We start from the raw sequence: 16,289 nt of genomic DNA, 5'->3' as shown, positions 1-16,289 counted from the left end.
ATTTCAAAAATGCTGTGTTCTTTTCCTGGGATACCATATTTCTCATTTAGGGGTAAGTATGGACAATCCTAAAATTAAAGCAATCATGCAGTGCAAGGTGTCTGTCTTAGTCAAATAGGTTCAGAGAGTCATAGGATTCACAAACAATTGTAATTAAGCATTTTAGTGATTTTTTTATGAAAAGTACATTCAGATTCTGTTGGAAAAAAGATTCTCAAATGGCATTTGAAAAGCTGAAAAGAAGCATTTACCACAGCCCATATTCTTAAACATCCAGATGTGTCTTTACCATTTATTGTAGAAGTAGATGCTTCAAATATAGGGCTAAGGGGCATACTTTTGTAGTTTAATTTTATAATTTCTTATAGAGAAAAAGACAAAACTCAAAAGACAGATGTCCTTTCACAACAGTTTGATGAACCAGGTTGAGAACAGCATTTTATTCTTCTGAAAATAAGTTTTTAGGCATTAATATGACTGAGGAATCAGAGACTCTCAAAGAACCATATGTTTGTGAAACCTCACAAATTACTGTCTCCAAGTATAAACCCCCAGGAGTTATATTTGTCCCAGGGGACTGTAAAAAATAAGTACTATTTTGGGGCCATGACTCTTTATACCTTGGTCATCCAGGTATCTCACATACTCAAGAGTTTATTAAGAGTCATTTTAGTAGCCTAACATAGTTTGTCCAGAGAAATTGAAACTACCTGTATGCTTCTTAAGTCTGTAGTAGATTAAACCAGCCTCTGGTTGTCTGTTAGGCCTATTACAGCCATTCCTTCACCTAGTAGGCCTTGGTTTTTTCACATGTATTATAGTATTGTTAACTGTTTTTCAAAGACTTTGTGCTCCTAAAAAAACTTTCTTTGAACAAGGAATCTATGACTATCTATTTGATATGCATGGCCTAACAAAACTGATAGTCTCCAGTCATGGTCTACAGTTCCTTTCCAGACTGTGGAGATTTTTGCCTGAAACTGTGGATTCAACTCAATCTTTCAAAAGGGCAATAAAGTTAAAAAGAGACTCTGTCAATATGATTCCAACTGCTAAAGAGCATGGAGTCATAGTCATCAAGAATTAAAAATGTGAAACTTGAAAAAAAATGAAAGACAGAAAAACATAATCAAAAGCAGATGAATAACTAAATTAAGCAAACATGAACAAAATGGTAACCAGCACTCAATTATGCACTGGTCAAAATTCATAACGGTGAGAGAGAAAACTGTAGAAAGGTTAAAATACTAACCAAAAGTAAGACAATTCTGCTGCAGAAAACCAAATGAACTCAGTCTCAAGAGACTCAGTGAACAAGTTGTGAATGAAAGCCAAAATACTGATATACTGTATCACAACCTTTTCAATGTGATTGTTTTGAAACAAATCAAAGTGAGAGGTGCAGACAAAGGCAGGATGATGATACAGTAAGCCTTGCAGTCAGCATCTTGCTGAACTGGGAAGGCAAGGCTGAAGAAATGGGTGTAGATTTTGATGTAGATTTTAGATTTTTATACAATGGCAATTTATTACATCCTGATTTGAAATTATTCAAAAACCAACTTAAAAAAGCAAGCTCACTGTCCTTGAGATTTTATAAGCTTTAACAAATACAATCAAATTTGCTTCAAGTTACAATCAAAGCTATATTGCTATAGGTGTATAAAATAAATGTTTTCTGATTCACAGAGAGAAATTGTTGTGGTGCTACACATTCAGTCTCTCATGTTGAAATCAGATACTGTAAACTTTTTACTGTAAAAATTCAAAAGCATCTATTGTATATAAATATTATTTAAAAGATATTGACATCCAGATTGTTATATTTGATGAGTTTCACAAAGACATTATACACCAAAAAAATGGTTAACTTTTATAAAAAATGCTATTCCTCCTAAAATATTTTACAGATATAATGTATATTTTACAGTGAAATGGAATAAGCAAATTTGACTATAGTATGGAGCAATAAATTTCACATATTTGCATAGCTCAACATTTTCTGCTTGCATTCATCCAGTATCTCTGTGTTCAGCTGGTTTTCTGTTGCCTTTCAACGTTGTATCTGGCTCAACTGCTAGACATTAAGAAGAGCCAATTGATTCCCACCTTGATCTTCTTTTTCCCTGTAATTTGTCTGAATTTATTGCTCCCCTTCTTCATTTCCATCAATCAACTGTGGTGAGGAACGGTTTTGCTCCGAAATGTTGATGCAGTCCACATCATCATAATCATCCTGTAACTGCAACTCCAAAGACATCTGGTTGTCACCTATTAGACAGCAGTACACACAAAAATGTATAAAGATGCCTGTCCTAATGTGGAAAATCTTCAATTTCTGAATTGCACACTGTGTATATTAAGTTGTAATTATTTTGCTCAAATGAACCAGGATGAACAAAATTTACAGGACATTATTTACAGGCATTTTAAATATTAATTTGCTTCATACTAGTAATTTATGCATTTACTCCAGTTGGTTTCTTTTCGAATTAATTTATGACTCGGGAATAGGAAATAAGTACAGATGCCACAAAATCTGTTTTAATTAAATTGTAATCAGCAAAAGGATTCACACCATAGCACTAGAAATTAGAGAATTAGTTTACAGCTTGAAAACAGAAGAAATGCAAAGGTACTTCAAAGATCAAACACTTTGATCAGAGATATTTCTCACAACAGCAATATAGCCAATCAGATGTGTTAAATGTCCCAAAACCCAGTGTGTGCATTTTAACCTAAAAATGGCTCATTCGAAGGACCAAAACAGAAGAAAATGACCAAAAAGGCAACATATGAAGTGACGTCAGAGATCTAGAGGCGTAAGACCATCTGATTTGGATGTCAGAAAACATAAACTATGAATAACACTGATCACTAAAGCAAAAGCCACCCAGGACAACATATACCTATTGACATTTATGATTGTGTACACAGTGCGCAATACTGTTGTGTCACAGTAAGATTTTCTAAATGTACAACTAGACTTTGCTATATGTTTTATTATGTATTTTTTTTCTCTTTGGTATTATTGCACATTAATAAAAACCATGTTGGTTTTATATTCTCTACAGTTTGTCTTTTATCTAGAATGATTGAAATAATAAAAGGGCACCAAGTGTGGGCAAAACTGCCACTTTTTTTGCCCACAGGTTTTATCAATTTCTATTGAGGTTGCTCTTCAATAATTAGAACTACTGCAGTAAAAGTAAAACATTATTTGGTTGGTTAGTGGTATATAAATAACCAAAAGAGTTTGCCTGGATAGGATCTCTGTGTATGTGTATGCTAATCTTCAATAGCGGGAGTAGATGACCCCAAAAAATATTCCTGGAAAGTGTCACAAATTTCACAATAATACAAGGCTGTACAATACAAAGTATCTTCGGCAACAGTGAAATTGTTTCGTTTAATAATTTTGTTTTGTTTCAGTTTATTTCATTGTTAGGGTTAGAATTACTGTTATTAAGGTTACTGTTCAAATAGTTTGATTCAGTCTGAGAAATGATACATACCAACAAATTTAGTTTGACTGATTTGTTAACATGGCTATAATAATTTTAGAACGCGTGAAGTGTTTATTAGCATGTCACGTGTAAGGAAATCCTCTTTCTCATTTGAAAAGAATCATGATGAATGTCTGGTACCACTTTGTAAACACATCCAAGTTTGTATTTGAGTGTGTATATTTAGTGTTTATGTAAGATTACACTGGAAAGCTGATTTGCAAAGTAACGTCAGCTTCATCATTATTCATATAAAAGTAACGGCGCACTGCACAATAACGTGCAGTGAATACACTTGACTTGAACATACATAGTTTTCATCCTCTTTCTTTCTCTGTATGTTTAGCATTCCTTTGCTTAGAGGTTGATGCGCTTGCTGCTTTCTGAGCAGCTCTTCATTTCTCCACCCTAGCGCCCCGCTTCTTCTCTTCTTTTATCAGCATCTTTTCATGTTAAAACCGATTAAGTCAGTGTTTGTGTTGCAATTACTTAGTACATTTTCCTTAATTTTTCACTTAAGATGGCACTTAAGTCTTCAATCTGCCTTAAGAATGATTTAAGATATGAAGAGGTAGGGGAAGTGACGGCGAAGGTGGTATGGATGAGAACTGCGCCCGTATGCATGTGCCGCATGGCAGCCCTGTTGGCTGCTGTCGAGAGTTGATTCTACAATAAAATAAAATAAAATAAAAATAAAAAGAGGAATAACCTTGGAGGTCAATCATCACCCTGAAAGCGGATAGTAGAGGTCACATAGTATATGTGTACCAAATTTCAGGTCAATAGGTCAAATGGTTTGGGAGCTACAGGTGATTTAAAATCCTGGACAGACAAACAGACAGCCATGGTAGCATATTATATATAAAGATAACATTTCAGCATGTAACAAGTTTTTTTTTTAAACAGCAAAACATATTTCTTGATGTCATAAAGAAAATAACCACATTGTTTAATACTCCTTGTAAATAACCTTTGCTCTCTATGGTGGTGGATTACTTACCATCCTCATCTAACTGTGTTTCCTGGTCAAAAGCTGTCTCATTCATAGCAATATATTCCTGAGACCCCTTTGCAGTATCCTTCTGTTCCACTCTCTTCTCCATTTCCCCATCAGTGTCAAACACTGAGCAAAATGTCAGAACACAAGAGACAACATGTCAAAATAAGTTTTCTGGCCTTAAGTTTTTGAAAGGCGGAGTATTCATCATGGATAAATTAATGGAAGCAATTATTAAGGCAAAGATCACGCATCACAAGGCAAAAACTGGTGTATTAGTGAATAGTTTTAAACATGGAGATTGTGTTTCAATGATGTGTTTAAATTCCGTGAGGAACCAACAACAGCATACAATCAGAGAGGTGCATGTGATATTATTTATATTGATTTTCAGCAAATATTTATAATTTCCCACAGGAAAGGTTAAGGATAAAAATAAAACAGTTGGAACTGAAGGTGGGGAGTTATGGAATGAGGAACTTTTTCTGAGTTAGGTAACATTAAAGTTGTGTCCCACAGGATTAGTTCTTGTGTCACTACTCTTTTTAATATACAGTACATAAATGATTTTGCTAAGAATATAAATCACCAACTGGTTAAATGTACATAAATGTACATATAGCACTTAAAATAGGCAGAAAACCAAGTAATAAAGGGTCAGCCAAATAATTACAGAGGGATCTAGTCTAAATACATCTTGGGCAGAGTAGTGGCAAATGAAACATTATGTAATGAATGTAAAGTATTACTTGTAGAAAGTAGGAATGTTAGATCTGAATACAGAATGGAAGGTTCAGAACTTCAAAGAACACCATATGAGAAGGACCAAAGAGTCATAGTGAACTCTTCATTTTCTACTTCCAGGAAGCACACAGAAGCAATTAAGAAGGTTAATAGAAAGTTAAATTATACACTGTAGGCTTAGGTCATTGAGTGCAAGTCAAGGGAGGCTATGATTAAGCTGTACAACACACGTGTGAGGCTTCAGCTAGAGTATTGTGTTTTAGAGTTAGCTTGAATTTAGACATGGAGATTGTGTTTCAATAATGTGTTGAAATTCTGTGAGGAACCAACAACAGCATACAATCGGAGAGGTGCATTTTGCTCTCCAAATTACAAAACAGACAAGGCAGTGCTAGAGAAAGTCCAGAGTTGTGACTGGATTGACTCTAGGACTGCAAGGTATGAATAATGAGAAAAGACGGAAGAAACTGAAATGCTTTGGTTTAAACAAGGGGAGAGTAAGAGGAGACATGACTGAATTGTTTAATATTATGAAGGGATTTATTATGGTAGATCCCAGCTGTTTCTTAAAGATACATTCTCAAACAAGAACAGAGAAACACAAATGGAAACTTGTTAAAGGCAGATTTCTCACTAATATCAGAAAGATTTTCTTCACAAAGAGAATTATAGAAAAGTTACCCAGTAATGCACAAGCAGGTCTTGGTTTATGGCAAGATACAAATGAGTACACAAAGCAACAAAATTGTCCTTTACAATAGATTGTACTCTATTTGTGCCAATGGAAAATTTTGGTATTACAGAAGCTCTAGGGCATTGCTTATAATAGCCATCCATTTTGACTCTATTCTTATCTTCACTACTACTCGACCAGTGGGTCAAATGTGCATCCCAAAATTGTGTCTGCATTCTTAATTAGTTTGTTGATTCAGTGTGTGTTTCTGAACAGATGTTATGGACTCAGAATACTACAGTGTAGAATTCAATTAATATTCATCTATGACACTCCATTTTTTTACTTACAAAAGACAATTTTTCACATGGATGGATACTAACAGTCATCACTAATTGTGAGGAACAGTACTGCATGATGCAGACTTTGTTAGCATTTTCAACCATTATATAATTTTGTGCACTTGTGCTACTAAAATTAAATTGTCAGTACCAGCAGTTAGCTCAGTCACAGGTAAAAAGCTGGCTATGTAGCTGGATGAGTAAAGTTCACTGCTTGTAATTCTCAGTGTCCTAAATACGAGTCCCAGCTGTGCTGTTTCAGGGGGTATTTGCTGCTGGGAGGGGAGGTGACACTCAGAAATCTCTCAGCAAAGTCAGCATGTGTCACTGAATGTGTCCAGTAACATGCAAAGATGCACAATAAGCTCATAGGTAAGCATCTGGATAGGCAGCTTTCTGTTTAGCCAAAGAGAGGCAGAACGTGTTGTAGGTAATTCTCTGCATTTAAAATACACATTCAAGCTTTGCCATTTCAGGGAGAAACAAATTGACCCCTTTAGCGATCCTTTAATAAAGATAGCACATCCCTGCTGAGGGATCAGTCATCAGTAAATGGTGGGTTTTCATGCCATCATTATGCCTTTTTCAACTCTATGAGGTTCTCTGTCTCAATCAAAAACTTTAGGATGTTTAAGCATAAGGACAACATACTATACATATCTATGGTTCATTTTAGTTTAAACCTTTTGTGTTTTGTAATTTAAAATACAGTAATTTTGCTTCTCCTGCTTGGAGGTTGATGCTTCCTGGGATGGGTTCAATTGTCCCCACGGCCCTGTTCAGGATAAGCAGGTTTGAAATTAGATGGATGGATCGATAATACTGCCATTTTCAGTGCAAGATCCCACTTACACACAAAACTGCATTAAGACAGGAATGGAACTCACTTTTAACCCTTTGGGCACCTAAAAAACTTTGTTTAGTGTCATTTTGGAGAAATTAGGTGAATAGGATTGACAAACTTTTTGGATGGAATGGTCAGTTCTCATCTAAATTGTTCTAATACTCTTATCATGGATTTCACAGTAGAAATAACCATTTAAAACATATAACATGGATTTGTTCTAATAAATTAACAATAATAATAAAGTTATCAAGCTAGGAGTGGTTAGTCATGATGTAGGCTTAAAGTGTATTGTATGCATGGTCTAGAGGGCTTTTTTTTAGTTTTGTCACACGCATGCCCATAGAGAACAGCTGAAGGGTTCTGGTCATGGTAATTCTACCACCACACCAGGGGTTGACGCTGTGTCCTAATGCCTTTCTCTTTTCTTCCCTTTGTAGACCGTATGATTGATAGCTGTAACTGACATCACTTCCGGTGCCATCCACTTGAACCCGCCTCTTTCTGCCGAAAGGACTGAAAACCGGAAGCTCTGGAAAGGTGTCTCCACAATTATTGCATATTTTCTTTTTGTTTTACAATCCAGTTATAAAGGGTTAGCAGGCTGGTACCCCAAACTCTTTAAAATTGTCCTTTGTTTCTCTTACAGTGTTTTATTCATACTAAACTCTGCCATGAATTCCTTAGCTTCTCTTTTCTACTTTATCTATTCACAGATGTATACAACTGATCTAAAGAGCAGCATACCTAGTAAACAATACTTATATCACCAGTTCAAGCTAAATAAAAATCACTTTTAAAAAAGTCTATTGTTTCCAAAACAGAAAACCTACTTAGTGAAAAAAAATTTACTTTTTCCTATCATTAATAGATTGATTGCAATGACTATATAAGCACATACAATAATTGAATCTGTGGAAAAGCCATTAAGAAAAAACATGTAGAGGTCATAAAAAAACTTACACAAGTATGAGCCGTTGGCACTGAGGCTTGATTTTTCAAGTTTCTCTTTCTGTGTTAAATCTGGCTGATTCTCTACAGAATCTTTAAAAACAAAAAAAAAAAAAATATATATATATATATAAAGGGTTGAAAAATTGCTTACATAAAAGACGGCACTCTCTAATCACACAAGACCAGAGGAAAATTTAATTAACGATATAAACCAAAGGTTTTGCACTTTTTAACTCTTTAAACACCTTTTGACTCCTATGCTGTGTAAAACTGAAATAGTCTGTTATGTTTGAGGGGATCTCAAATATTACAGTGTGTGTGTTTTATACTGCGCTTGTCCTAAAAGGATAATAGTGAAAAACAACTAAAATGCTTACTTCTTATACAATATATTTGGTATATTTTTTTAAAAAACTTATCATTGAAATGCTTAACAGAGCAAAGGTGCCACCTACCTAATCCTTGCCGCACCATAGGAAGTTCATCAGGAAAGCCATCTTCAATATCTTCATAGTCAGATAAACTACCATTTTGTATTGAAAACCTTTTATCTGTATTTTCTGCTGACATAAGAAACATACATTAAAAGATGATAGTAGATATTTAGTCAAAGAGAAGTTTCTGCCTAAATATATGAAGTGGTCTTTTTGAATCCTTGTATAATTTCTTTGAATGCCTCTATTTCTTCAGATAAGATGGATGCTATAGTGAGTCAGACTATGAGCTTCACATGATGCCTTCTAAAACTAGCTCTATGAGTAACATATAACCAAGACAGACTGAAGATAGAAATTAAACTGTTCATTTATATAATCTTAAAATATTTTTTAATTTTGAACAGTAATAGCATTAGTTTGATGAATGTGTAAAAAGTATCACAAATTATGCAAATTGCCAAAAGCTGAATCATCAAAGAAATCAAAGATGCCATAAATGGGGTGGCACGGTGGCACAGTGGTAGCACTGCTTCCTCGCAGTTAGGAGACCCGGGTTCGCTTCCCGGATCCTCCCTGCGTGGAGTTTGCATGTTCTCCCTGTGTCTGTGTGGGTTTCCTCCGGGTGCTCCGGTTTCCTCCCATAGTCCAAAGACATGCAGGAAAGGTGTATTGGCGATTCTAAATTGGCCCTGGTGTGCGTGCGTGTGTGTGTGTGTGTGTGTGTGTGTGTGTGTGTGTGTGTGTGTGTGTGCGTGCGTGCGTGTGTGTGTGTGTGTGTGTGTGTGTGTGTGTGCACCCTGCGGTGGGCTGGTGCCCTGCCTGGGGTTTGTTTCCTGCCTTGCGCCCTGTGTTTGCTGAGATTGACTCCAGCAGACCCCCGTGACCCTGTAGTTAGGATATAGCAGGTTAGATAATGGATGGATGGATGAATGGTTTATAACTATATACTACATAAAATAGCTCAAACCTATATACTGTGTATATAGTGTATTATAGTGTATAGTATAGTGTATTATAAACAGAATTCATAGTATATTTAAAAAAATGTTGTAAATTATATGCTTCACACTGTTTTATTCCTACTACTTTAAATGTATTGAGAAATATATATTTAAAATTTTGAAAAAATATTGAAATATATAAAAATAATATACATGTTTTGCAATATATTTCAGTATACTGTGATATATTGCAATATATTTATCCTTGAAGTACTGTATATTGTAACATATTTTAAAATATATGCATAATGGCAGCAATATATTTTGAAGAAAAACAATTTTAAATGTATTTTATTTTTGTAAGAGATTAAAGCCACCAAATCCACGTGTTGAGTAGGATATTCAAATATGATCCATTCCTCTACTATTTCCTTTGCAGACTTGATGGCAGATTGTTTTGATTTTAGCTTTGATACTCTTGTGTGATACGTGGAATAACCTGATGGACTGGTAACTTCTCATTTATTAGGATTTTATTATATTCTTTACCTAGAACAGCAGAGTGTTGAAGATCTGGTGGTAGAATATTAACTAATACCGGAAGCCACCAGATGGGTGTTTTCTATATATTTCCTCTTATTTGTTCCATCCTTTGGTGTAACTGAGCATCAACTTTCCTAACATATGCAGTATATGTCCAAACAGGTGTGTAGTACTCCACCATGGAGAGTTGTCACACCCCATGATGTCCTGGCAAATTTCATCATGATATTATTGTGTGCTCTCAGATTCCTGCCTACATCCATAAGATGTTGTTTGAACATTAAAGCTCTATCAAGTGTTACACCTAGGTACCTGGAAATGTTGTTATATTTTACAGCCTTGCCACAGAAAGCTACTTCAACAGTGTCATTTGCTTGCTGATTTGATAAATGAAACCAACAGATCTCAGCTTTGGTGGTGTTAGGGTATAACTTTCCCTTCCTAGAATTAGTATTTCTATCGCCATCTCTTTCTCTCTCTTTCTCTGTGAGTTTTTCACGTGTCTTGTTATAAGTCACTTGCCTCATAGCTGTCATGATATACTGTACTTTCACCCACCCTTGGGCTGGAACCTCTGTCTAAAGCGCTTCTGGCGAAGCCAATGCACATGCTGGGTTTAACACCACTAGAGGACTGTTGTTTCTGTAATACCATGTGTGGAACTTCTTCTGATGGTCCTCTCTCTCTTTCTGGATTTGTTCTACTACCCTATAAATACAAGGTTTACGGTCCCCTGGTGGTCTCTTTTGTTTCCACATATTCCTGTCCCCAAAAATATTTTTTCTCTCTCCCTCCTTTGCAGTGCTCTTTGAAAACTAAAGCTGCTTTAAAGTAATCAGTAATCCATAGATCACTGTGATTTTATGAGTGGATGGATTAGTTTGAGCTATATTTACATTTTCTTACATATTTACCTCATATATATAAACATATAAAAAAGTAAACTCTTGTATTGCAAAAAAACAACAGAGTGGTTAGTGTTACTGCCACACAGATCCAGGACCATGTTTTTAGATCAAATGGCTGGTTGTTGCCTGTGCAGAATTTCCACATTGTCTGTATGTCTGCATGGATGTTCCTCTAAACATTCTGGTTTTCCTTCATAAATCCCTAAACTTGTTTAATGTTTGTTAGTCTAATTGTGAATTCCAAATTGATCCTGTCTGAGTGTTCATGTGCATGCATGGACAGGCCCAGGGATAGCACAAAATCCAGGAATGGTTCTTGTCATGTGATCTATGCCAGGACAGACTACAACCTCCTTAAACTTAAGAACGTTATGTTAGGAAAAGTGATTTATTTAATCTCAGATGCTATATGAGAATGCTTTCAAAGATTAAAAAAAATCTTTTTCAAGTGCAAACATCCCAAGGCAGGTTTTTAGAGAACAAAAGGAAGAGAGAATGAGAAAAGTCAGGCATGAAGTTTTCTACATAAGCAAGAACTTGCCAGAATTTCCAGTAGTCTAACATGAGGGATCTGTTAAGGGTAAAAAAACTCACTATGGGTTGTTCTTCCCTAAATAAGTAAATAAATTTGTAGTGTCATAAGAGGCATTGACCACTTCCTACAAGTGCATTACTGAAAGTGTTTTGGCTATCTTTTTGACCAGACCATGAAGCACCTATAGATAGTGGTGTGCATCGTTTCTAAAATAATTAGCTGCCATCTCTCCAGTTTGAATTTATTCAGCTTTTGCACTCTGAAATGTAAAGCCATTCAGATCACATACCACATCTGGTAAACATCTTTGTTTAATCAAGAGCAGGATTTATCCTTATGTTGTAGATGTATGAGCTTAACTATCTTGGCCTTTACTGTCTTCTATTGGCAATTAAATGAATATTAAATTGTTTGAGAATAATGATAACGGTTTTCTTTTTGTTGTATTTTTGTAGTAATGTTTTGTTTGTATGACAAAACCGTATAAATTACCATGCAACTGATGTTGTTATAGCAATAAAGTATATTTTCTAGTTACAGGCTAATGCAGCAAAACAATGGACCATTTAGAGTTATGGTATAATTAAAAATCAAGCTAAGCGCTTATTCTCTTTAATGTTCAAATTATATTTTTTTTGCTTGCTCTTTTAAATGTGTGCACTAATAGTAGGGTGTCAAAAGAACAACCTGTTTTTCAGGAAAAATACATTAAGTGTAATGTGTATATTTCATACCGAGGAATTTAAATTAAGCATACACATCTTTAAAAATCTTACACAGTGTCTGGTTAATTTCAATAGTTGTTTAACAAAAGGAGTTTCAATATTTATTAAAAACAAATGTATTCATTGGACAATAAAGAAAAAACCACAGAGCATGTTACCTGGTTGTTTCTGCTTTCTACGTCTCCTTAGCCAAAGCACAAGGAGTACAATGCCTGCAAGGAGCAGGATGGGGCCAATCGAGAGAGCTGTAGTAAGTAGCACTGGTACTCCCGTGTTTATAGTTTGGTAATCTGTAATCAACACAGAAAAAAATTCACACAGGGGATTCAACTTTTAGCTTTGTCACTGGATTCACAACTTTTGTTGGTCTGTTCTGAGAGAAATGTAAGCACTTGTCCACTTTTTATGAGTTTACAGGTTTGCTAATGCTTACTTTTGCAGTTCATAGTACACATGAGTATGATTTAATTTTTGTGTAAGAATTTGATTTAATAAATGTAATCGATTAAATCTTTTGTGCTTTGAATTTTGTGATAATTATGTGGCTAGGTTGGCCTTCTATACTTGTAAGATAACTACAGTTCACAGTAAGATTCCGGTAAGTTTCCTGAACATCCTGGAACTGCACTTAATAGTTTATATGTGTGTCAGTTTGTTCCCCTTTTCTTTCGTATGTTATGCTTTATGTTATTGTACAGAAGCTTATTCCTGCCACATAAAAAAATAAAAATAATAATAAATTGCATTATTTTAAAAAGGTATTGAGTTATTTTACAAAAGTATTGCATTATCTGGCAATAATTATTGTTTTATTTCATAAAGATATTGCTTGGTGCAGTTGATATCCTGTGCATGCTCCGGACGTCTTGTGATGGTTAGTGAGGGACAGATTAAGAGCATACATACAGTCAAGTGACAAGAACTGAACAAAAGTCAAAGATATACATTTAATCTTGCATATGCTGAGGAGTAAATTCATTCTGCCGAGTTTAGGGTAACTGAGAGCCAGTGATTATCGCAGCAGAACTGGGTATAAAGCAAGAAGCAGATATGGTAGATTGTACACCAGTCCTTTGCAAGGCTCAATTACAAAGCCAAGCAGAAACAATCATGTTGCCTGCAATCTACTAATAGAGACCTATCAATAAAGTATCATTTTAGTTTTAAAGTAATTATTCACTCTAGAGGGGTAGTTATTTTACTGTTCAGGGGCTCTTATTGGACATGGGAAAAGGGGATAGATGTAATTTTACTTCACGTCACATGAAGAATTAAGTATGTTTTGTTAATTTAGAAGTATTACTAGCACATTTCCAGCATTCAAAGACCTTGCCTGCTGCTGCATGCACGCACTTGGAAGGAGAGATTAAGCACACATAGAATGCAATGAACTTGCAGAGGGAGAACCTGCAAACTCCATGAAGACCTAGTGCCGTGAGTCAGGAATGCTAGCTCTGTGTTACCAGTCTGCCTATGTTGAAACATCTGTACTAGCTTACTAAACTTTAAACAGAATAAAACTAAATGATTACCTAAAACATTTGTTCATTTATTGATTGCAAGCTGTGTTCATGCTTAACCTCTATTTCCATGCATATGCCATATGTTATGGGCAGCAGCAGGTTGCTTCTTGTCTAACACCCATTGATGCTATCATAATCACTTGCTCCCTATGACCCGAAACTGGGCAGATTAAATTTACTACTCAGCACATGCAGGTTTAAAATGTATACCTGTGATTTTGGTTCAGTTCTTGCCTAATGTTTGCTTGCTATGCACATCCTTTATCTATCCCTCACTAGCCATCACAGGACGTCTGCAGCACAAGTGTGCACAATCATGCTGACCTCACCAGACAATATCTTTCAAAATAATGGAATCCTTTTGCAAAATAATACGCTAAAGGATAAAGAGCAAGTATGAGCACCATTGTGTATAATTTTGCCTTACATGTGCAGAAGAGCGTAATATATTTATTGTTAGGGCATTCCTTGAGTTTAAGGCACTTTGGGAGTTCCTTTTCACGATTACAGTTTAGAAGTACTTGTGGTTTTTCTTGAGGAGAAACATCTTCTGTACTGAAGGACATCATACTTCCACAGTGTAGTCTCTGGCACACCTTATCACCTTCCTTCTTTGTAAACCCTTCAGGACACACACCATTTGGGTGTTCACTTATTGTCAGCTTGCCTCCACAATGTAAAAGGTGTAATTCAAATCCCTCTGAAATTGAAAGGTACATGTTAAAATGGTAAAGTAGCTGAAAATTTCAATTTAAAAATATTAGAATTTGAAAGTTTTTTTAAAAATGTATTCTGTTTTGGCCTGATGACTGGTATGTGCTTAACTGTGATCAAGACCAGTTGTAGAAAATGGATAGATGAATCAATACAACACTGGAATAAATATGAAGATTCTGTTCCATGTAACAGTGGAATTGCTATTGCCTCACTTAATTTCAAAGGTAAGAATTTCAGATGCCTTAGCTTAGTATGAAGTGCCCTGTTTTGCTAACTGATACCACTGAAAAAGTACATTTGACCCTGCAAAATATTTTGTACATAATGTTTGAATCTTGTAATCTTTAATTAGAGAGTGAAGTTATACAATTAATGTTAACCAAAGATATGTTCATATTTCAAACCTATTTTCAAGTGCACTTCCTGAAAATGCAGAGATGTCATTATAAGGAATAGATGACAAAAAGATGAACGTCTCAGTGTAGTTACCTATTTCTTCTTCTTTTATACACATAAAAAATTGAATAAGAACATCCCCTTCCCTTCCTTTGTCAGGTCTCTTTAAGCCAGGAAAATGAATTGGTGACTTTAATTTCTAAAATGAAACCTACTACTTGTTCCCCAAATCCAGTGCCAACAAAACTAATAAAAAGTGCAAAGGATGTTCTTGCAGCACCTACATTTAGCATTATTAATAGCTCATTATTGCATAACGCATTTCCTGATGCACTAAAATGTTAGCTATCAGACCAGTACTTAAAAAGTCAGACCTAGACCCACACATATTTATAATTATAGACCCATATCAAATTTACCCTTTCTCTGTAAAGTACTTCAAAAAGTAGTCACCAATCAGCTTCAGTCACACCTTATGCAATTTATATAAGAAATTCCAGTCTGGCTTCTGCACTGGTCATAGTACAGAAACAGCACTAACGTGTGTTGTAAACGACATTCTTGTATCCTCTGATGAAGGAAACTCCACTGTAATTATATTGTTAGACTTAAGTGCAGCGTTTGATACCATTGACCATTCTATTTTACTACACAGGCTGGAAAAAGACATTGGGCTTACAGGGAATGTTCCTGCCTGGTTTAGTTCTTATTTATCAAATTGAAATGTGCTGATAGTACTCCATCATTATACACAGAAGAGAGATATGGTGTACTGCAAGGATCAGTACTGGGACCTTTACTGTTTTCACTTTACATGCTTCCACTGGGATCTATCATTAGAAAACATAATGTCAGTTTTCACTTGTACACAGATGACACCCAGTTATACCTTTCTTTTAGACCAAATGAAGTTTTATCTAATGTTGTCTTTAATTAGTTGTGTTAGTGAATTAAAGGAGCAGATGGATGAGAACTATTTGTCTTTAAACACAGATAAAACAGAGATGTTAATTATTGGAGGGAATGATGCTGATTGCAACAATGTTTTTTTCATCTTTTAACTCAGTTGGAATCACCATTAATTTTGCTGAACCAGTCTGCAATCTCGATGTTATCTTTAATTCTAGCATGTCATTTAAAGCGCACATCACAAAATTGTCCAAAACATGTTTCTTCCATCTTGGGAAAATAAGGCATTTTCTAAATAAGTGGGATTCTGAGAAATTAATTCATGCATTTATCTCTAGTAGGATTGACTACTGCAATGTGGTGTTCACTGGATATTCAAATTGTTCTTATACAGCTTCCAATTAATCCAAAGTTCTGCTGCAAGAGTGCCACGTAATGTCTTGAAGAACCTAACCGGTTAGGTTATACAGCATGATATGTAGAGTACAAGTTCAAGAAGGTTATGCATAAGCTTTATAACGCTATGGTGAGGCCTGTTGTGGGGTACTGTGTGCAGTTTTGGTCTCCAGGCTATAAAAATCACATAGCAGATCTAG

The 16,289-nt window shown here is 35.3% G+C and overlaps 1 protein-coding gene across 1 annotated transcript; it reads right to left on the bottom strand.

Annotated features, from left to right (window-relative positions):
* Window positions 1-828: 828 nt before the first annotated feature.
* On the bottom strand, window positions 829-14,367 carry LOC127529621 (uncharacterized). Its single transcript, XM_051933797.1, has 6 exons — window positions 14,099-14,367; window positions 12,307-12,438; window positions 8,515-8,619; window positions 8,069-8,140; window positions 4,507-4,629; window positions 829-2,271 (listed from the first exon to the last, which is right to left on the bottom strand). Exons 1-6 carry the CDS (start codon window positions 14,238-14,240, stop codon window positions 2,144-2,146), a joined length of 702 nt encoding a protein of 233 aa, XP_051789757.1. The 5' UTR covers window positions 14,241-14,367; the 3' UTR covers window positions 829-2,143.
* Between the last annotated feature and the right edge of the window lie 1,922 nt (window positions 14,368-16,289).

The sequence above is a fragment of the Erpetoichthys calabaricus genome, chromosome 11 (assembly GCF_900747795.2).
Source record: "Erpetoichthys calabaricus chromosome 11, fErpCal1.3, whole genome shotgun sequence".
In the NCBI taxonomy this organism is placed as follows: Eukaryota; Metazoa; Chordata; class Cladistia; order Polypteriformes; family Polypteridae; genus Erpetoichthys; species Erpetoichthys calabaricus.
Note: the sequence above shows the minus strand (reverse complement) of the source record. Positions and strands in the feature narration are given on the sequence as shown.

Coding starts and splice junctions, on each gene's coding strand:
- LOC127529621 (XM_051933797.1), bottom strand. CDS start 14,240: ATGATGTCCTTCAGTACAGAAGATGTTTCTCCTCAAGAAAAACCACAA. Junction 8,620..12,306: donor TAGAAAGCAGAAACAACCAG/GTAACATGCTCT, acceptor TTATGTCAGCAG/AAAATACAGATAAAAGGTTT. Junction 4,630..8,068: donor TGCCAACGGCTCATACTTGT/GTAAGTTTTTTT, acceptor CATTTTGCTCAG/TGTTTGACACTGATGGGGAA.